The sequence below is a fragment of the Coregonus clupeaformis genome, chromosome 14 (assembly GCF_020615455.1).
Source record: "Coregonus clupeaformis isolate EN_2021a chromosome 14, ASM2061545v1, whole genome shotgun sequence".
Taxonomy (NCBI): Eukaryota; Metazoa; Chordata; class Actinopteri; order Salmoniformes; family Salmonidae; genus Coregonus; species Coregonus clupeaformis.
Genome location: NC_059205.1, coordinates 4,458,664 through 4,480,528, shown reverse-complemented (window position 1 = coordinate 4,480,528; position 21,865 = coordinate 4,458,664). Strand labels below are relative to the sequence as shown.

Below are 21,865 nucleotides of genomic sequence, written 5' to 3'. Positions count from 1 at the left end.
TTTTATATTAACTCTAACTGGGTGTATAACTGGATGTCAACGTAGCTCATCATAAGAGTGAGTTAGTTACGTTAGGGATTCAAAAGGAAGGCAGTAGAAAACAAACCATTTTACAGAAAACTTGACATCAAGTGTAGTAACACTGTAATTGCACTAGTAACAACTTGTAACATGTTACATAGTCCCACAGTAATTACATAGCAATAGAGTTGAGCGGTTGTGGTAAGACCAATAGGGGATTGTTCCTAAAGTACTATGTAACAGCAGTGGACAGGTATAAGAGTAACTTCAAGTGTTACCAGACATTTGAAAAATATATTTTGTTTTACAACATCAGTGCACCCCACCCTAAACAACAGAGAGAGAGAGAGAGAGAGAGAGAGAGAGAGAGAGAGAGAGAGAGAGAGAGAGAGAGAGAGAGAGAGAGAGAGAGAGAGAGAGAGAGAGAGAGAGAGAGAGAGAGAGAGAGAGAAGGACACAGACAGAGAGAGAGAGAAGGACACAGACAGAGAGAGAGAGAAGGACACAGACCGAGAGAGAGAAGGACACAGAGCGAGAGAGAGAGAGAGAAGGACACAGACCGAGAGAGAGAGAGAGAGAGACACAGACCGAGAGAGAGAGAGAGAGAGAAGGACACAGAGAGAGAGAGAGAGAGAGAGAGAGAGAGAGAAGGACACAGAGAGAGAGAGAAAAATATATATATGGAAGTGTGCAAAAAAATGAAACAGCACTATAATTGATAGTCAGCTGTGGGACTGATAAAAACTGACAGAGACTTTTGACTGTTACTTTATGACAACCTTCAGGCTCTGTGCCCAGCACAATGTTGGACACTTAACTTTTACAGTAATCCCTCAAATGAAAAACAGTCAAATATGTGCCTCCAAATACTCCCAACACAAGGAGAGAATGTGTTGTTCTCAATCTCGAGTCTGTATTGCAGACAGTGCATACCTTCCACTGCAGTTTTACGCTATAATATACACTGAAAAAAATATAAATGCTGATTAAATAAATAGCATGATCATTACACAGGTGCACCTTGTGCTGGAGACAATAAAAGGCCACTCTGAAATGTGCAGTTTTGTCACAGAACACAATGACACAGATGTCTCAAGTTTTGAGGGAGCGTGCAATTGGCATGCTGACTGCAGGAATGTCCACAAGAGCTGTTGCCAGAGAATTTTATGTTCATTTCTCTACCATAAGCCGCCCCCAACGTTGTTTTAGAGAATTTGACAGTACGCTCAACCGGCCTCACAACCGCAGACCACGTGTATGGCGTTGTGTGGGTGAGCGGTTTGCTGATGTCAATGTTGTGGACAGAGTGCTCCATGGTGGCGGTGGGGTTATGGTATGGGCAGGCATAAGCTACGGACAACGAACACAATTGCATTTTATCAATGGCAATTTGAATGCACAGAGATACTGTGATGAGATCCTGAGGCCAACAGATGCATATCTGTATTCCTAGCCATGTGAAATCCATAGATTAGGACCTAATGAATTTATTTCAATTGACAGATTTCCTTATATGAACTGTAACTCAGTAAAATCTTTGAAATTGTTGCATGTTGCGTTTATATTTTTGTTCAGTGTAGTTGTAAACACCTTTAAACACCAGATTACCAACACACTACAACGTCAGTGTCTCTGCACTACTTGTCCTACACACGGCAGCTTAGTAGCACACATCAAGATATAGGTTCACTAATGTACTCTTCCCAGGACACTCAACCACACACAAAATTCAGCAGCAACAGGGGAGGTTCGGTTTGAACGTCTCAAAGCTGAAAAAACACATGCAGCATCTCCCATCAGGTACCATGAATTCCACACATGCATTCCTTAGCGGTAGTCTGAGAATATTACAGGACATGGCATCACAGCTCATAAAGTCATGTCCCTCAGTGATCCATTAGACTGCTCTTTCTTCATTCAGTAGCTTGGGGACCTGTAGAATAAAAACATTGGGAATTGACTTTGTCTCGTTTAGGTAGCTTGGAAATGTTATGTTCAACAATAAAACGGATCAGGTTGGTTTCCCTTCTCTCTCGAACCGGCGGTGTGTTTTGAGAGCGTTTCAGACCTATCCTGCTCGGACACGGTTCCATTATTGTGTCAACAGGGTCAGGGTGAGTTGAATGTAAATTCTAAAAATGAATCAAATTGTAACATGTCCAATTGCACTCTATTCTTGCTGTGAAACCTATTGCTTTAGTATGTATATATTAGAATCCCGGAGGTCCAAACAGGGTTAAAATAATTACATCACAATAAAACACAACAAAGCCTACATCATACATAACACAATGCATCAAACAAGACATAATTACATTATTACTCTCTTATTACAAATGTACAATATAAAATCCACAATACCACAGCATTTAGTGTGTAGAGTGTTAGTGTGTGTGTGTGTGTGTGTAGAGTGTTAGTGTGTGTGTGCGTATGCGTGTGTGTGTGTGTCTCTTCACAGTCCACATTGTGCCATTAGGTGTTGTTTTTTAAATCAGATTTTACTGCTTGCTTGTTATTCTCAGATAAATTTTTTCCTTAACATAGTCAAATAACTCAAGCATAGATTAACTTTTTTGTTCTAATTTGGCACACAGAAACTAGAGGCCATGAGTAACTTGGTCAAAAAGAATGGCGCCGATTGGCCTATAGGTGGCGCTGTTAGAAGCAGTCTCGCTTAAACCCTCATATCCGCCGCCCCGTTTGACCTAGAGACTTGAAACGATGTATGTACAATGGGGAAAAAAAGTATTTAGCCAGCCACCAATTGTGCAAGTTCTCCCACTTAAAAAGATGAGAGAGGCCTGTAATTTTCATCATAGGTACACGTCAACTATGACAGACAAATTGAGAAAAAAAATCCAGAAAATCACATTGTAGGATTTTTTATGAATTTATTTGCAAATTATGGTGGAAAATAAGTATTTGGTCACCTACAAACAAGCAAGATTTCTGGCTCTCACAGACCTGTAACTTCTTCTTTAAGAGGCTCCTCTGTCCTCCACTCGTTACCTGTATTAATGGCACCTGTTTGAACTTGTTATCAGTATAAAAGACACCTGTCCACAACCTCAAACAGTCACACTCCAAACTCCACTATGGCCAAGACCAAAGAGCTGTCAAAGGACACCAGAAACAAAATTGTAGACCTGCACCAGGCTGCAATAGGTAAGCAGCTTGGTTTGAAGAAATCAACTGTGGGAGCAATTATTAGGAAATGGAAGACATACAAGACCACTGATAATCTCCCTCGATCTGGGGCTCCACGCAAGATCTCACCCCGTGGGGTCAAAATGATCACAAGAACGGTGAGCAAAAATCCCAGAACCACACGGGGGGACCTAGTGAATGACCTGCAGAGAGCTGGGACCAAAGTAACAAAGCCTACCATCAGTAACACACTACGCCGCCAGGGACTCAAATCCTGCAGTGCAAGACGTGTCCCCCTGCTTAAGCCAGTACATGTCCAGGCCCGTCTGAAGATTGCTAGAGTGCATTTGGATGATCCAGAAGAGGATTGGGAGAATGTCATATGGTCAGATGAAACCAAAATATAACTTTTTGGTAAAAACTCAACTCGTCGTGTTTGGAGGACAAAGAATGCTGAGTTGCATCCAAAGAACACCATACCTACTGTGAAGCATGGGGGTGGAAACATCATGCTTTGGGGCTGTTTTTCTGCAAAGGGACCAGGACGACTGATCCGTGTAAAGGAAAGAATGAATGGGGCCATGTATCGTGAGATTTTGAGTGAAAACCTCCTTCCATCAGCAAGGGCATTGAAGATGAAACGTGGCTGGGTCTTTCAGCATGACAATGATCCCAAACACCGCCCGGGCAACGAAGGAGTGGCTTCGTAAGAAGCATTTCAAGGTCCTGGAGTGGCCTAGCCAGTCTCCAGATCTCAACCACATAGAAAATCTTTGGAGGGAGTTGAAAGTCCGTGTTGCCCAGCGACAGCCCCAAAACATCACTGCTCTAGAGGAGATCTGCATGGAGGAATGGGCCAAAACACCAGCAACAGTGTGTGAAAACCTTGTGAAGACTTACAGAAAACGTTTGACCTGTGTCATTGCCAACAAAGGGTATATAACAAAGTATTGAGAAACTTTTGTTATTGACCAAATACTTATTTTCCACCATAATTTGCAAATAAATTCATTAAAGATCCTACAATGTGATTTTCTGGAGAAAAAAAAATCTCATTTTGTCTGTCATAGTTGACGTGTACCTATGATGAAAATTACAGGCCTCTCTCAACTATTTAAGTGGGAGAACTTGCACAATTGGTGGCTAACTAAATACTTTTTTTCCCCACTGTAAGTAAGTATTTGACCCCCTCTCAATCAGAAAGATTTCTGGCTCCCAGGTGTCTTTTATAAAGGTAACGAGCTGAGATTAGGAGCACACTCTTAAAGGAAGTGCTCCTAATCTCCGTTTGTTACCTGTATAAAAGACACCTGTCCACAGAAGCAATCAATCAATCAGATTCCAAACTCTCCACCATGGCCAAGACCAAAGAGCTCTCCAAGGATGTCAGGGACAAGATTGTAGACCTACACAAGGCTGGAATGGGCTACAAGACCATCGCCAAGCAGCTTGGTGAGAAGGTGACAACAGTTGGTGCGATTATTTGCAAATGGAAGAAACACAAAATAACTGTCAATCTCCCTTGGCCTGGGGCTCCATGCAAGATCTCACCTCGTGGAGTTGCAATGATCATGAGAATGGTGAGGAATCAGCCCAGAACTACACAGGAGGATCTTGTCAATGATCTCAAGGCAGCTGGGACCATAGTCACCAAGAAAACAATTGGTAACACACTACGCCGTGAAGGACTGAAATCCTGCAGCGCCCGCAAGGTCCCCCTGCTCAAGAAAGCACATATACAGGCCCGTCTGAAGTTTGCCAATGAACATCTGAATGATTCAGAGGAGAACTGGGTGAAAGTGTTGTGGTCAGATGAGACCAAAATCGAGCTCTTTGGCATCAACTCAACTCGCCGTGTTTGGAGGAGGAGGAATGCTACCTATGACCCCAAGAACACCATCCCCACCGTCAAACATGGAGGTGGAAACATTATGCTTTGGGGGTGTTTCTCTGCTAAGGGGACAGGACAACTTCACCGTATCAAAGGGACGATGGACGGGGCCATGTACCATCAAATCTTGGGTGAGAACCTCCTTCCCTCAGCCAGGGCATTGAAAATGGGTCATGGATGGGTATTCCAGCATGGCAATGACCCAAAACACACGGCCAAGGCAACAAAGGAGTGGCTCAAGAAGAAGCACATTAAGGTCCTGGAGTGGCCTAGCCAGTCTCCAGACCTTAATCCCATAGAAAATCTGTGGAGGGGGCTGAAGGTTCGAGTTGCCAAGCGTCAGCCTCGAAACCTTAATGACTTGGAGAAGATCTGCAAAGAGGAGTGGGACAAAATCCCTCCTGAGATGTGTGCAAACCTGGTGGCCAACTACAAGAAACGTCTGACCTCTGTGATTGCCAACAAGAGTTTTGCCACCAAGTACTAAGTCATGTTTTGCAGAGGGGTCAAATACTTATTTCCCTCATTAAAATGCAAATCAATTGATACAATTTTTGACATGCGTTTTTCTGGAATTTTGTTGTTGTTATTCTGTCTCTCACTGTTCAAATAAACCTACTATTAAAATTATAGACTGAGCATGTCTTTGTCAGTGGGCGAACGTACAAAATCAGCAGGGGATCAAATACTTTTTTCCCTCACTGTATACTGTAGACTCAATTAATTAGCCTCTAATGAATTTGAGATTGATTAGTTGCTGCATTCAAAGTCGGCTACGCTACACCGCTAGATGGCACCATATCACACCAGGGCTATAAAACTGAACCGATGGACATGGGGCCATGAAATGTGTGTATTTAAACCTTATGTATATGAAGCTGTGTGAATGTAAAGTCACTGCAACCTCAGATGGCTGCACCAGACCAGTTGGTGGCACTATAGATGTCATTGGCACCAATGGCACCATAGGATACTAGAGCAATAACTATTGATCAAGTGGACTTTGTCTCATGCAAATTAATGTTAGATTTAAATGATGCAAACAAGGTACGGGTAGCTCCAACAAAATACAGGCACAGGGGAACAATCTACCCCGGCAATACAAGGTACGGGTAGCTCCACCGAGCTACACTCAACTCACATAAAACAATCACCCACAAGGACAAGGGGGGCAGAGGGAACACTTATACACGGACTAATGAGGGGATATGAACCAGGTGTGTGTAATTGACAAGACAAGACAAATGGAATGATGATATATGGAGCGGCAGTGGCTAGTAAGCCGGTGACGACGAACGCCGAAGCCTGCCCGAACAAGGAGGGGAGGCAGCCTCGGCGGAAGTCGTGACACTGTGAGAGTGTATTGAAGTATTTTGGAACTCTAATGTGGAGTGTACCAACTGAGATTTATTTACACAAACAGATTTAGACAAAATAAAGTCCAATACACTAATGCTGAAAATATTTAACAAATCTTACCATAAACCATTAGTCAAATTGACCCCTGAGTTGGTATATAAACTCAATACATGAAGTAATGACTTTAAGAATGATTACCTGCTGCATCCAACTTACAGCACTAGCCTAAACCTCACTTGCTTTGTTATCCAACTGATCTTCTGTCCTTTCTGTCATCATGTGAACCCCGTTCATGGCTGCTCGCAGCTATATTTAGGATTTCTATCCTCAAATAAAAATGTTAAATTTGACATTTTAGTCATTAAGCAGACGGTCTTATCCAGAGCGACTTACAGTTAGTGCGTTCATCTTAAGATAGCTAGGTGGGACAACCACATGACATCGTATACGTTTAGCTTGTGAAATATTGTTAGTTTACAAATTAGGAATCAATCATGTCAGTGTATATTTAACTTAATATTTAACTAAAGTTGTGAATCGATTTGATTGTGCAAATCGATGGTTATTATGATCAGTCTACTTTATAAGGCATTATAAAGGCTCATACATGCTTATAACAAGTTATAAAGCATTATACCTGGATGCTTTAAGTGAAGTGTTACCCTGGACATTCCTTCATCGTACTTCTCTAAAATGGATCATAGGTGAACTGCAAGCCACTGTAAACACAGAATAGAAGGATTTTCATTGAATCGTTACACTCTTGTCAGAGGGTGCCTGTGGATGCTCGGTGCGGTTTTTAAAAGTATATTGCCCACGCTGGATGGATCCATGGCTGGTGTCTTGCCGCAACAGACAGCATCCTAAAGTCTACATGAATTGGACAGTTGAATATGAACAATAAGCCACTATTTCATAATCAAATCAGTCCAACAGTAAAGCCTGTAACAACTTGTTCCCTAGTTCACACTAACACATCATTGCCCATGGGAATAGTTGCCATTTTCCAACCTAAAACTCCAGGATTGATATGACCTCTGAATAAAGTCTTCCTCTCGTAACTTCCCTCTCTCTTTGAAAATTCTACTCCCCTCATGCACCCTTAGACCTTGCATGTCATTTCCTAAATGAACCCACCCATACTGTTAAACAACTTGGACCACGCTTTTAATGTTTATTAATTGTGATGTTACTGAAAGTGCCGAAAACAGACTCATAATATGTTGTATTTCTCTAGAAGTCAAAATATAATGATTTTTTAGATGTTTTCTAAAACATGTATTTCAATGCTTCTGGACGATTCAGCCATATTTTCATCAAACAATCAAATACAATTAATAAATTACTAACTCCCAAGTGAGCTTGACCAATTATAGCCTGCTGTAAAGTAACGTCAGTGATTTGGTCTGCTCAGTCTAATTCCACCTCGTCTCTTAGTGTGTTCTCTAATAACGCTCTAGCGCCCTGAATCCCCGGGAAACACATAACTACCTTCACTTCTCATCACGCCGGTTTCCTCTTGAAGACATGATGGACACATTTACGCTCTTTCACACCCAATTGACTGCATAGTCCAAAAGAGGAAGGAAATTCCCCTGTACTCAAAGGAATGCATTCATTAAATGGAATTACATAAAGATTTACTGGGCGTGTTGTATGATCTATGTCATTCCCCTCATTAGCTGTGAAAACAATATCCACATCATTTTCCTTCCTCATGATGCCATCTATTTTGTGAAGTGCACCAGTCCCTCCTGCAGCAAAGTACCCCCACAGCTTGATGCTGCCACCCCCGTGCTTCACGGTTGGGATGTTGTTCTTCGGCTTGCAAGCCTTCCCCTTTTTCCTCCAAACATAACGATGGTCATTATGGCCAAACAGTTCTATTTTTGTTTCATCAGACCAGAGGACATTTCTCCAAAGAGTACGATCTTTGTCCCCATGTGCAGTTGCAAACCGTAGTCTGGCTTTTTTATGGTGGTTTTGGAGCAGTGGCTTCTTCCTTGCTGAGTGACCTTTCAGGTTATGTCGACATAGGACTTGTTTTACTGTGGATATAGATACTTTTGTACCTGTTTCCTCCAGCATCTTCACAAGGTCATTTGCTGTTGTTCTGGGATTGATTTGCACTTTTCGCACCAAAGTACGTTCATCCTCTAGGAGACAGAACACGTCTCCTTCCTGAGCGGTATGACGGCTGCGTGGTCCCATGGTGTTTATACTTGCGTACTATTGTTTGTACAAAGGAACGTGGTACCTTCAGGCGTTTGAAAATTGCTCCCAAGGATGAACCAGACTTGTGGAGGTCTACCATTCTTTTTCTGAGGTCTTGGCTGATTTCTTTTGATTTTCCCATGATGTCAAGCAAAGAGGCACTGAGTTTGAAGGTAGGCCTTAAAATACATCCACAGGTACACCTCCAATTGACTCAAATTATGTCAATTAGCCTATCAGAAGCTTCTAAAGCCATGACATCATTTTCTGGAATTTTCCAAGCTGTTTAAAGGCACAGTGAACTTAGTGTATGTAAACTTCTGACCCACTGGAATTGTGATACAGTGAATTATAAGTGAAATAATCTGTCTGTAAACAATTGTTGGAAAAATTACTTGTGTCATGCACAAAGTAGATGTCCTAACCGACTTGCCAAAACTATAGTTTGTTAACAAGAAATTTGTGGAGTGGTTGAAAAATGAGTTTTAATGTCTCCAACCTAAGTGTATGTAAACTTCCGAATTCAACTGTATGTAGTGAGTCTCTGGGTAATATTTTATCTGGGATACATTACAGTTTAATTGAGGTAGTGCAGCTGTCAAAGTAATTACACGCTTGTGTTTGTAACTTGGCGGGGAGAAGGTCTGTGTGGCCACAAGTTTTTGGAGATTTGTAATGTTTCGACCCTTGTTGCCAACGTAGAAATGCCAACTTCAAGAAAATAAAATCTGGCACACAGGCGACAGGGACCGATAGCACTGTTTTGGCCGTATAAATACTATGGTCAGACAGGAGGCATAGGGATCTGGATTCCTATAGTTCTTTAAGAGCCATGCTCTGTGACTAACCTGAAGCTGTGACTAATGCCTCCTGAGTGGCGCAGTGGTCTAAGGCACTGCATCGCAGTGCTAGCTGTGCCACTAGAGATCCTGGTTTGAATCCAGGCTCTGTCGTAGCCGGCCGCGACCGGGAGACCCATGGGGCGGCGCATAATTGGCCCAGCGTCGTCCAGGGTAGGGGAGGGAATGCCCGGCAGGGATGTAGCTCAGTTGATAGAGCATGGTGTTTGCAACGCCAGGGTTGTGGGTTCAATTCCCACGGGGGGCCAGTATGAAAAATAAAATAATGTATGCACTCACTAACTGTAAGTCGCTCTGGATAAGAGCGTCTGCTAAATGACGTAAATGTAAAGCTGGACTAGTTATTTCTTATGAAAGCTGTCTACACACTGCACATACATAACCATTATAGTATTTCACATTTAGCCGAATGAATCAGAGTATGTGGTACATTATTTGTTCTGCTTTGAGTGTTTCCCCTTACAGTTCTGTACTCCTTCCAGGGGTGTGACTGTGTTCCATGACATGTGTCCTTTGTTTTGTCAGGAGAGTCTTAGTCCAGTTTAAAGGTGCAAATCTAGGATTCAAACAGCAACAAAGTGGCCACCCCGCCACTTTTTTTGGTAAACAGCTGAGGAATGGGGCTGGATAAATGTAACCACTCTCAATGTTGATTAACAACAGTTGGAGGCCATCTACAATTTATCAGTCTTATTTTTATTTATTGTATTATTTTTTTTACTTATGAAGGATAGAATGGATGCGCAATGCGCTCTCCCTGCGTTTCATCAGTCTCTGTTGGCTGGTTCCCACTACAGGGCTAAGCCTAGTAGTTGTACTGGCTAGTCATCCATCAAAGTAGCTGAAACCGTGCTGGAATGGACAATGTGAAAATAAAATATCAGAGCCAGCTGCAGTACGCTTCAGGTCCATCCTAGAGAATGAATCAGACATGTATGTCCAGGCTCTTAGAATGTTCAGCACAAGCGCTCTGTGTTCTGTCCAGACTGACTGGTCCACTGAGGCTCCTCCGACTCAAGCTTTTCCAGCTCCGCCTTCAGCTTGTTGAATGCCATGGCGTCGTCACCGTTGATGACCTCCTCCAATAGGTGGCCTTACTGGCTGTCCATGGCTACTGCCGAGCCAACCATCTGGTTTCTTCTTCTGCCGAGCCAATCATATCTTCAAATTATTAACCCTTATTTTACCAGGTAAGTTGACTGAGAACACATTCTCATTTACAGCAACGTCCTGGGGAATAGTTACAGGGGAGAGGAGGAGGGATGAATGAGCCAATTGGAAGCTGGGGAGGATTTGGTGGCCATGATGGTATGAGGGCCAGATTGGGGATTTAGCCGGGACACGGGGGTTAACACCCCTACTCTTACGATAAGTGCCATGGGATCTTTAGTGACCACAGAGAGTCAGGACACCCGTTTAACGTCGCATCCAAAAGACGGCACCATACACAGGGCAATGTCCCCAATCACTGCCCTGGGGCATTGGGATATTTTTTTAGACCAGAGGAAAGAGTGCCTCCTACTGGCCCGCCAACACCACTTCCAGCAGCATCTGGTCTCCCATCCAGGGACCGACCCTGCTTAGCTTCAGAGGCAAGCCAGCAGTGGGATGCAAGGTTTTATGCTGCTGGCAAAGTCCTCTTCCTGTGAGAAACAGGAAGTAAATGTGTGAATTCTGAATTCATAAATTATACACTCTTAGTAAAAAAGGTGCTACCTAGAATCAATAAGGTTTCTTCGGCTGTCCCCATAGGAGAACCCTTTGAAGAACCCTTTTTGATTCCAGGTAGAACCCTTTCTACAGAGGGTTCTACATGGAACCCAAAAGAGTTCTACATGGAACCCAAAAGAGTTCTACCTGGAACCAAAAAGGGTTGTCCTACCCATTTGGAACCCTTTTTTCTAAGTGTACAGCTGAATTCTCACCTGTAGAACAATTGTAGCTCATGATTTGGAAGAATGGTAGTATGGTTCTTTCCAACAAAAAACGTTACTTTTATCACTGTCAGGTGAGCCTGCCGTTAGTTGTGAAATAAACCCGCCACTGTTGAAACATCGCACTACAGTGGCCAATAAATACCAGCATCACATAAGGGTTAAGGATGGAGGCATATAATGTATAGTTAAATGGTGTTCGGCCCTGGTGCTTGACATTGGGCAACCTTAGACCCCGGTCCAACCCAGATGTGACCCTATGTTTTAATAGGGGTGTATTGGTCACAAACTGAATGAGAATGCAGATGGGAGTTGTGAGAGTGACCTGACAACACCCACCAAGGCCCCTTGCCCCACCCATACACACAAACACGAGCACACACACACACACACACACACACACACACCCATGCTGGCAAACAGGTATGTTCTTCTGGAACATACATGCAGCCCACCCAGCATCCATTTTACTTGTGACCTTTTGGACACTGGTTACTCTTAAATGTCACATGTAAGTCAGAGGGTCAACCAAGTGTGACCTCACCACCTCATGCTGCCATGTTACAAGACCTGGGACACAAACATGTTTGATGGTGTGTGTGTGTGTGTGTGTGTGTGTGTATGTGCCCTACAAGTGAGAACAGGTGACCTTTTTCAGTGTTCCCCTACACCTCAATGATGAAACGTACGAAAACTACATTGCAGCAAAAACATAAAGTAAGTATTCCATTCAAACACAGGTTAAAATGTTTTAATTTAACACTTTATAATAACGTTCACTAATAAAACATTTCAAAGGGATTTACAAACGGTTTGCTCACCATGTATTAATCATTACTCTCACATTGTTGCTGATCTAGTCTCTTTGGATCAGGGACTGCAAAAATACTTCTGATTAGCAAGTGGTTTATAAGGATACTTAACATCTTATAAAGGATCTTATGAATGATTAATACATCATTTAAAAGTTGTTTATACATGTGTGAATAACTAGCTTTCTAGGACAAGAGAAGTAATGATTTATAATGAAATAACAGTAATGAAATAATGATTAGTATGATAGTTTATTACTGCATGTTGTTATAAAATGTTACCCCCAAAAAATGGACTAATTAAAACTGTTTCATCCAGCCTCGACATTGCTGTCTCCTCTTCGGTGGAGAAGAATGTAGCTTTCCTTCGGGCTAAAACGTAGCTCCCCGATCGATGGTGGCTTCACTAAAACACCATACGGTTTGAACGCTGTCTGTGGTGTTGAAAACTGAAGACCAAATAAATCAAATTCATTGGCTCCTTGACCTGTCATTTACTGGTCTTGGATTGTGATTGGCCTGCTGGCCTGTCACTCACACAAGGCTGCAAAGCCAGAAGCACCCCTTGCTCACCACAAGCTTGTGCATCGACTCCAGACTGGTCTCGTAGTAGTTCCCTCTGTACTCCCCATACTCTATAAACCTAAGACCCAAAACCAGACAGATATAGGCCACTATTTAAAATTGAGACAAACAAATATCAACTTTAAAGGGATACTTTTATGCATGCTAAATGGGGGAGATTGACTTGATTGACAAAATGCTAATATTGCAAAAGTGGCTAGTTTGATGGAAACAAGTGTGGATTGCAGTCACTCCTTGTCCATAGACCACTTTCAAGATAAAGAAACAAAATATGTAAAATCGCTGAACTATCCCTTTAACTTCCGGAATGTATACTACCAGTCAAAAGTTTGGACACACCTACTCATTCAAGGGTTTTTCTTTATTTTTACTAATTTTTTTTACATTTTAGAATAATAGTGAAGACATCAAAACTATGAAATAACACATATGGACGGAATCCTGTAGTAACCAAAAAAGTTTTAAACAAATCAAAATATGTTTTATATTTGAAATTCTTTAAAATAGCCACCCTTTGCCTTGATGACAGCTTTGAACACTGGTACTGTACCTTTAAGGTTTAATAACATGTAATTCCTGATTAGGAAAACATATTGAGTGGCGCAGTGGAAAACTCCTGAGTGGCGCAGTGGTCTAAGGCACTGCATCGCAGTGCTAACTGTGCCACTAGAGATCCTGGTTCGAATCCAGGCTCTGTCGCAGCCGGCCGCGACCGGGAGACTAATGGGCGGCGCACAATTGGCCCAGCGTCGTCTAGGGTAGGGGAGGGAATGGCCGGCAGGGATGTAGCTCAGTTGATAGAGCATGGCGTTTGCAACGCCAGGGTTGTGGGTTCGATTCCCACGGGGGGCCAGTATAAAAAAAATATGTAATCACTAACTGTAAGTCGCTCTGGATAAGAGCGTCTGCTAAATGACTAAAATGTAAATGTAATATTGCTTCCTGAAGCTTGCTACCAGGTTTGGTTTTAATGAACTATCAACCCTTATACCTGCATGCTCCAGTGCCAGTGGTAACTAAAAGAGGATGGGAAAATGGGAATCCGTCTCAGGGCATTACCACATTTCCCCTCCTTTCTTAATCTCCTGTCCTGGTTCAGGATTAGGGACAGTAATACCATGAAAACATTGGAATATCAGGATCACTAGTCCTCTCTGGCTAACATACAGCAGGAGGCCTGACTGTTCCAAACATCTTGGAATGGTAGCATTTAATCTAATCTCCCATGTTGCACTTTAAATGAGAACCACCTGCGTGCTTTATTGTTCAATGACTAGAGGCCCGAATGTGGCTTATCCTAGGATCTTGTGAAATGGAATGCCAACAAATAAGATGCTTAAATTCTTTCCCATCACGTGGTAGCATTGCACCTAGCATGCAATTATGCATTGTTGGTTAAACCAGTTAAATGTAACTAAATGTCATTAAATGTAATCTACGTAATCCCCAAAAGTAATTATTTATCATGAGAGGGCCATAAACAGTATTGCTGCATGCTCTAAGGTTAAAATCTCACCTTTTCTGGTAAAAAATAGTTACAAATGGCTGAGGTGTAGTCACTTGAGGACACACGCTCAAGTACACAGGACAAATATGATACAAAAATATGATGTATTTCCTGTTCAACAAAACTGTATGAGTAAGGCTTGAAGTTACTTATATGCTTTCTAAATATAGTATGAGCACATTTTAAAACGACTAACTATAAGATTTCACCTACAAATGTGTATGTTTTCTAAAGGTCTCTCTTGATCAGAACGTCTGCCCACATCGCTGTAAACGTCTCACAGAGTTCTAGCATGACTTCCTGAACCCGTTAGGAACTCACCTTTCATCTCATTTATTAATCGTGTCCGTCTATGACAAACAGAAAGTGTTTTTTGTTTAAAATCTATGAATTAATTTAGATTCATGGCTATAAATCCATCTCTGAATGTGCTACAGTGATGAAACCACGCTCTCCTGCTGCGATACGATGTAAGGATTGCAGGCATGTGCATCACACTGGCTCAGAAAATATAGTACCAGGGCTATCGCTCAATGCAAGCCGTTTCGATCAGAAATGTCGGTCGTAACCAGTATCAGAACCACGCAGGTTTAGGGGACTTTACATCTAAGAAGTTTAACACCTTACTTAACAGGGTTAAGTTATACCTTACTAATGTAGTAACAAAAAGATACTGCTCCTGTCTTTAACCATATGGTGATCACTGCCTATTTATTGGAATGCGTGAACAGCATCATCAGTGAAGATATTTGGCTACCTTTTCTCCCATCAAGAAATATCTACTTTTGACTTTGACAACGTCCATTTCAAACGTTTGCCTTGAGACAAAGTGATGCTCTAGCCTATCGGACTCCTGCTCCCTCCATCTTGTCTAAAAGGGAGAACGTTGTAAATTATATTGTGGAGTAAAATGTTGTAAGAAAGAAGAAAAGAAAGAAGAAAAAAACACTGTGGGGAAGAAATATACCCACATTTAAAATACCCTGGCCTAAACACCATTCTAGGATCAGCTCTCCATTCAAACCTGGATCCTTGCCTTAGGAACAGTATAGAGAAACATGGTTCAGGTTGGGAAAAACTCTGGGCCCTAACATGGTTAACTCACGTGGAACAGTAACACCAAAGTGGTCAGGGTCCGAGAGCAGGAGTCTCCTCTTCAGCTCACCCAGACCAACTCCACTGGGCCCTAAAGGGATTACCACAACACGTTACAGGTCCATAATAAATGAGTCAACAACACTAGATAACAACAGTTACAAAAACTGAACAACCCTAGAGAATAACTCAGCTGTGTTTCCCATCATTGAGAGGAGTGTGAGTTTGTGGGTGGGTGGGTAGAGAGAGAGAGAGAGAGAGAGAGAGAGAGAGAATGTTTTCTCAAAGTAGGATTCCTGAAATACCTGCCATCTCGATCACGCGTTGCATAACTTAAGCACTGGCAGTCTTCATTTTGCAGATCAGTTTAAGCTTTTATTTTTGTGCTTTTCACAGGTGGGAGAGGTGGAACCATCAGTATGAAAAATAGATACTTTACTCCCATATCTGATTCATAGTAACATGATCTTGTCTGTTCTGGAAAATTATAGCACCAAGCATTTACTTTGGAAGAGAGAAAAGAGTGTGTCTGTATCCGCTCATAAATATCTAAATGAAACAGAAACAGCAAAACGGCAAGGCCTTCCCACTCATAGCAGATAGACATGCCTCATATATCTCCCACCCCACTGATGACTTCTGGCTATGGATGGAGTCTACATGACATGACATCAAACAGAAACCGTCGGATAGAGTAGAGGGAGTCCAACTCAGTTACAGGGTGAAGTCTGGATTCAAACCTTTTATTTTCCATCCTTTATGTCTGGATGATGAGCTCGCCTGTCATTATCCGTGATCCTATTCACAGTCCAGCCCAGACCTGGGTTCAAATAGTCATTGTTTTCTTGCAGAAACTGCACTTGATTGAGCTTGCCTGGCACAATGGAACCAATGGAATTGTCCCAAAAGTGACAATTATTCTGTATGTGACACAAAAGACTGCCTGTTTTCTATCCAGTTACAACCGGATGTGGTCTATAGAGATGACATAGCAAAGCCTTTGCCTGAACCCCTTAAGGAGAGACATACTAAAAGATAAATACACCAGACTAGCTTCTGGCCGTAGGAAAGCTCTGAAGGTGGGCTCCAAAGTACAGCATATCATCTGTCTGAGAATATTTACATTAGTATGAAAGCAGAGAAATCGAGTGCTTTCTGACGAAGACCATTTGGTTGCCTAGATTTTATTGATTGAGTCGTTAATTAACTAGACGACTAGATTTTGACCAGAGCTAAAACTATACACCTAGTGTACAAAACATTAGGAACACCTTCCTAGTATTTAGTTGCACCCCCTTTTGCCCTCAGAACAGCCTCAATTCGTTGGGGTTATGGACTACAAGGTGTCGAAAGCGTTCCACAGGGATGCTGGCCCATGTTGACTTCACTGCTTCCCACAGTTGTGTCAAGTTTGCTGGATGTCCTTTGGGTGGTGGACCATTCTTGATGCACACAGGAAACTGTTGAGCGTGAAAAACTTAGCAGCGTTGCAGTTCTTGACACACTCAAACCGGTGCGCCTGTGTCACGCCCTGATCTAGAGAACTGTTGTTGGTTGGGTCAGGGTGTGAGTTTCTGTTGAGATCTATGTTATTGTATTTCTACGTTGTAGATCTAGGTTGATATTTCTATGTTTGGCCGGGTGTGATTCCCAATCAGAGGCAGCTGTCGCTCGTTGTCTCGTTGCCTACCTTAGTTGTGGGATCTTGTGTGTGTTCCTGTTCGGCTTGTTGTGTGTATAGCCCGTAGAACTTCACGTTTTCGTTGTTTTGTTATTTTGTCAAGTGTTTATTCGTCTTAATAAACATGTACGCACACCACGCTGCACCTTGGTCTGACCCGTCTCTCAACGACCGTGACAGCCTGGCACCTACTACCATACTCCGTTCAAAGGCCATTCTTTTGTCTTGCCCGTTCACCCTCTGAATTGCACACATACACAATCCCATGTCTCAATTGTCTCCAGGCTTAAAAATACTTCTTTAGTCTGTCTCCTCCCTTTCATCTACAGTGATTGAAGTGGATTTAACAAGTGACATCATTAAGGGATCATAGATTTCACCTGGATTCACCTGGTCAGTCTGGGTCATGGAAAGAGCAGGTGTTCTTAATGTTATGTCCACTCAGTGTATATCAGAGTGAAATGTAAGAATGATTGCAGCCATGGATCGGACAGGAAAAGGTTATCAACACCTAAAGTATGGCAAGACCAATGCTAGATTTAACACCAAAGATGACCATAGAAGCATTCTAAATAAGTTAAAACATGAAGTAACGTTCCTAAACATTTATTTGCACAACCTTACAGTTTACATGTATTGGTCTGGATCACTTACAGTCATTCAGACTCCATATTGTAAACATTCATGCCTACTAAACTTACCCAAGCTTCAATATGGCTGTCTTGATTGTTTCTTGGTATATGGTTGTCTCCTACACAGAAAATTATCCAGTGTTGAATCGACACTATGAGTGTTAAATGTAACACTGCTCCAGTGTCTATACGGGTCCACACTTGTCAGTGTTAAATTAACACTTTGCTTAGTGTAAAGCCTTATTTACATACACTACATGACCAAAAGCATGTGGACACCTGCCCGTCGAACATCTCATTCCAAAATCATGGGCATTAATATGGAGTTGGCCCCCCCTTTGCTGCTATAACAGCCTCCACTCTTCTGGGAAGGCTTTCCACTAGATGTTGGAACATTGCTGTGAGGACTTGCTTCCATTCAGCCACAAGAACATTAGTGAGGTCGGGCACTGATGTTGGGCGATTAGGCCTGGCTTGCAGTCGGCGTTCCGATTCATCCCAAAGGTGTTCGATGGGGTTGAGGTCAGGGCTATGTGCAGGCCAGTCAAGTTCTTCCACATCGATCTCGACAAACCATTTCTGTATGGACCTCGCGTTGTGCACGGGGGCATTGTCATGCTGAAACAGGAAAGGGCCTTCCCCAAACTGTTGCCACGAAGTTGGAAGCACAGAATCGTCTAGAATGTAATTGTATGCTGTAGCGTTAAGATTTCCCTTCACTGGAACTAAGGGGCCTCGCCCAAGCCTTGAAAAACAGCCCCAGACCATTATTCCTCCTCCACCAAACTTTACAGTTGGCACTATGCATTTGGGCAAGTAGCGTTCTCCTGGCATCCGCCAAACTCAGATTTGTCCGTCGGACTGCCATATGGTAGAGCGTAATTCATCGCTCCAGAGAAAGCGTTTCCATTGCTCTAGAGTCCAATGGCGACAAACTTTACACCACTCCAGCCAAACGCTTGGTATTCCGCATGGTGATCTTAGGCTTGTGTGCGGCTGTTAGGCCATGGAAACCCATTTCATGAAGCTCCCAACGAACAGTTCTTGTGCTGACGTTGCTTCCAGAGGCAGTTTGGAACTCGGTAGTGAGTGTTACAACTGAGGACAGACGATTTTTAAGCGCTACGCGCTTCAGCACTCGGCGGTCCCGTTCTGTGAGCATGTGTGGCCTACCACTTTGCTCCTGGATGTTGTTGCTCCTGGATGATTCCAGAAATTTTTCGAACTGACTTGTTGGAAAGGTGGCATCCTATGACGGTGCCACGTTGAAAGTCACTAAGCTCTTCAGTAAGGCCATTCTACTGCCAATGTTTGTCTATGGAGATTGCATGGCTGTGTGCTCGAATTTTATTGTATTGTATTGTACAATAATTATTTTGAGGAGTCTAGTTTTACCCTAATACAGTGGCCTGAAACTCATGGTTTACAGGCAACATCAGGTCTGCAAGTCACAGGTCTGAAAGCCACAAGTGACGTATAATTCCTATTGGAATCCAGCCAGAGTGGGGATATTCAATATTATACATTTTTATTCACCCACAACCTGCATTCAGAATGACTGCCAGTTTTGGAAATAATTAGATATGAGACTAACTAAACCATCTAAACTGGAACATCGCAGTAACAGGTGCAATAAGTCCAACTAACAGTTTGTATTAGTTTAGAAACATTTATGTTATTTATATTTGAGTAGCTTAAGAGTAATCAATCAAATTACATGCAAAAACATACGTATTGAAACAAACAATTCAGGAAATCAACCTGCATTAGAGCATGCTGGGAAATATAATAATGATGGGTGTGGTTTTGGTTCATCTCTGGTTATTAACACCACTGTCATGACTTCCGCCGAGGCTGCCTCCCCTCCTTGTTCGGGCAGGTTTCGACGTTCGGCGTCACCTGCTTTCTAGCTACTGCCGATCCATTTATCATCACTCCGTTTGTCTTGTCTTATCAATCACACACACCTGGTTCATATCCCCTCATTAGTCCGTGTATAAGTGTTCCCTCTGCCCCCTTATCCTTGTGGGTGATTGTTTGAATGTGAGAGTAGTGTAGCTCGGTGGAGCTACTCGTACCATTTTGTTGCCAGGGTAGATGTTTCCCCTGTGCCTATGTATTGTATGGAGATACCGTTACAGTGTATTGCCAGGGTAGATCGTTTCCCCTGTGCCTGTTTCGTTTGTCGCTATTCCAGCGTATTTTGTGTAACGACGAAGGAATAAAACTCTGTATTCGGTGATTACCCTCCTGCGCCTGACTCCTTCCATCACACTCATCACAACCACTCAGTGTTAATTTAACACTTGCAAAGTTAATTTAACACCTGAATCATGTTACACTGAAAGATCAACACTAGTTAACACTGGCCAATTGTCTGTGTACTCACCAACCAGCAGGAACAGCGATGGCACTCTTTGGGGTCCCTGCAGTATGGAGCCACCTCCAGGTAGGTCGAGGTCTGGGTGGCTCCTCCTATCTCCTGGCTCTTCCTTTTAGACTCAAAGATCATACCCCCAAGACATGCTAACCTTTTTAGCATGTCTTGGGGGTATGATCTTTGACCCTCACGATTTATTCAGGATTATTCGTAATCATGGTAGCATCCACATTAATGTATAAGTGTTTAGAAACATATTATATTCTTATTTACAGTAAAAGTGACTCCAAAATTACACAATACATTATTTACCATTCATTTCTATTGAGTACAAAATAGTCTTAAACACAACCTTAAACGAACTGCAAATGCATCCAACAAGTCTGTAGAGTCACAAGCTTGATGTAGTCATTGTGTGCTAGGAATATGCGACCAAATGCTAAACTTTTGACTACTTTATTTCTACTAATCTTTAGGGCTGTTTGAGAAAAAAATAGATTAGTACTACATTATTAACTACTATAAAGGGCACACTACATCCTCCTTCACGCTGAAGTTTCCCTACAGCTACAGTATGTCGGTGCACTTCACATGTCATCCCCAACTAGTTCGTCCTCTCTAATATCTCCTCTCGGTCAGTCTTGTGGCATCCATACAGTAATCAATAGTACTTGGGACTAACTCATCCTGGTTTTGTCACATCCTGGTTTGGAATCTGGTCAGATAGACTACATTTGACATTTTAGTCATTTTAGCAGACGCTCTTATCCAGAGCGACTTACAGTTAGTGAATGCATACATGTTTTTTGTTTTTATTCACACTGGCCCCCCGTGGTAAACGAACCCACATCCCTGCCGGCCAAACCCTCCCCTACCTTGGACGACGCTGGACCAATTGTGCGCCGCCCCATGGGTCTCCCGGTCGCGGCCGGCTGCGACAGAGCCTGGACTCGAACCAGGATCTCTAGTGGCACAGCTAGCACTGCGATGCAGTGCCTTAGACCACTGCGCCACTCGGGAGTCACATGACTACACATGAAATATGATATACTGTAGCTTCAGCAGCCGGTAATAAAAAACACTTAACTCAGTCAAACCTGAACCATGACATCAAATATCTATTCAAATATGCGGGTGTCTATTCAAATATGTGGTTATCTATTAAAAAATACTATCTATTCAAATATGCGGGTATCTATTCAAATATGCAGGTATCCATTCAAATATGCGAGTATCTATTCAAATATGTGGGTATCCATTCAAATATGCAGGTATCTATTAAAATATGTGGGTATCTATTCAAGTATGTGGGTATCTATTCTTCTCATGATCTTGCTGATTGAAACCTACTAATGCACCTGTGATCATGAACAAGGATCAGACCTGTGACCATGAACAAGGATCAGACCTGTGACAATGAACAAGGATCAGACCTGTGACCATAAACAAGGATCAGACCTGTGACCATAAACAAGGATCAGACCTGTGACCATAAACAAGGATCAGACCTGTGACCGTGAACAAGGATCAGACCTGTGACCGTGAACAAGGATCAGACCTGTGACCATAAACAAGGATCAGACATGTGACCGTGAACAAGGATCAGACCTGTGACCGTGAACAAGGATCAGACCTGTGACCGTGAGCAAGGATCAGACCTGTGACTGTGAACAAGGATCAGACCTGTGACCATGAGCAAGGATCAGACCTGTGACCATGAGCAAGGATCAGACCTGTGACCGTGAGC

The 21,865-nt window shown here is 42.6% G+C and overlaps 1 protein-coding gene across 1 annotated transcript in view; it reads right to left on the bottom strand.

Moving 5' to 3' along the window:
• LOC121581638 (homeobox protein Mohawk-like) overlaps positions 1–20,250 on the bottom strand; it is a 50,324-nt gene extending 30,074 nt beyond the window's left edge. The window contains exon 1 of the mRNA XM_041897126.1: positions 20,132–20,250. Within this exon, the coding sequence (XP_041753060.1) occupies positions 20,132–20,250 (119 nt within the window). The remainder of the gene's footprint in view (positions 1–20,131) is intronic.
• Between the last annotated feature and the right edge of the window lie 1,615 nt (positions 20,251–21,865).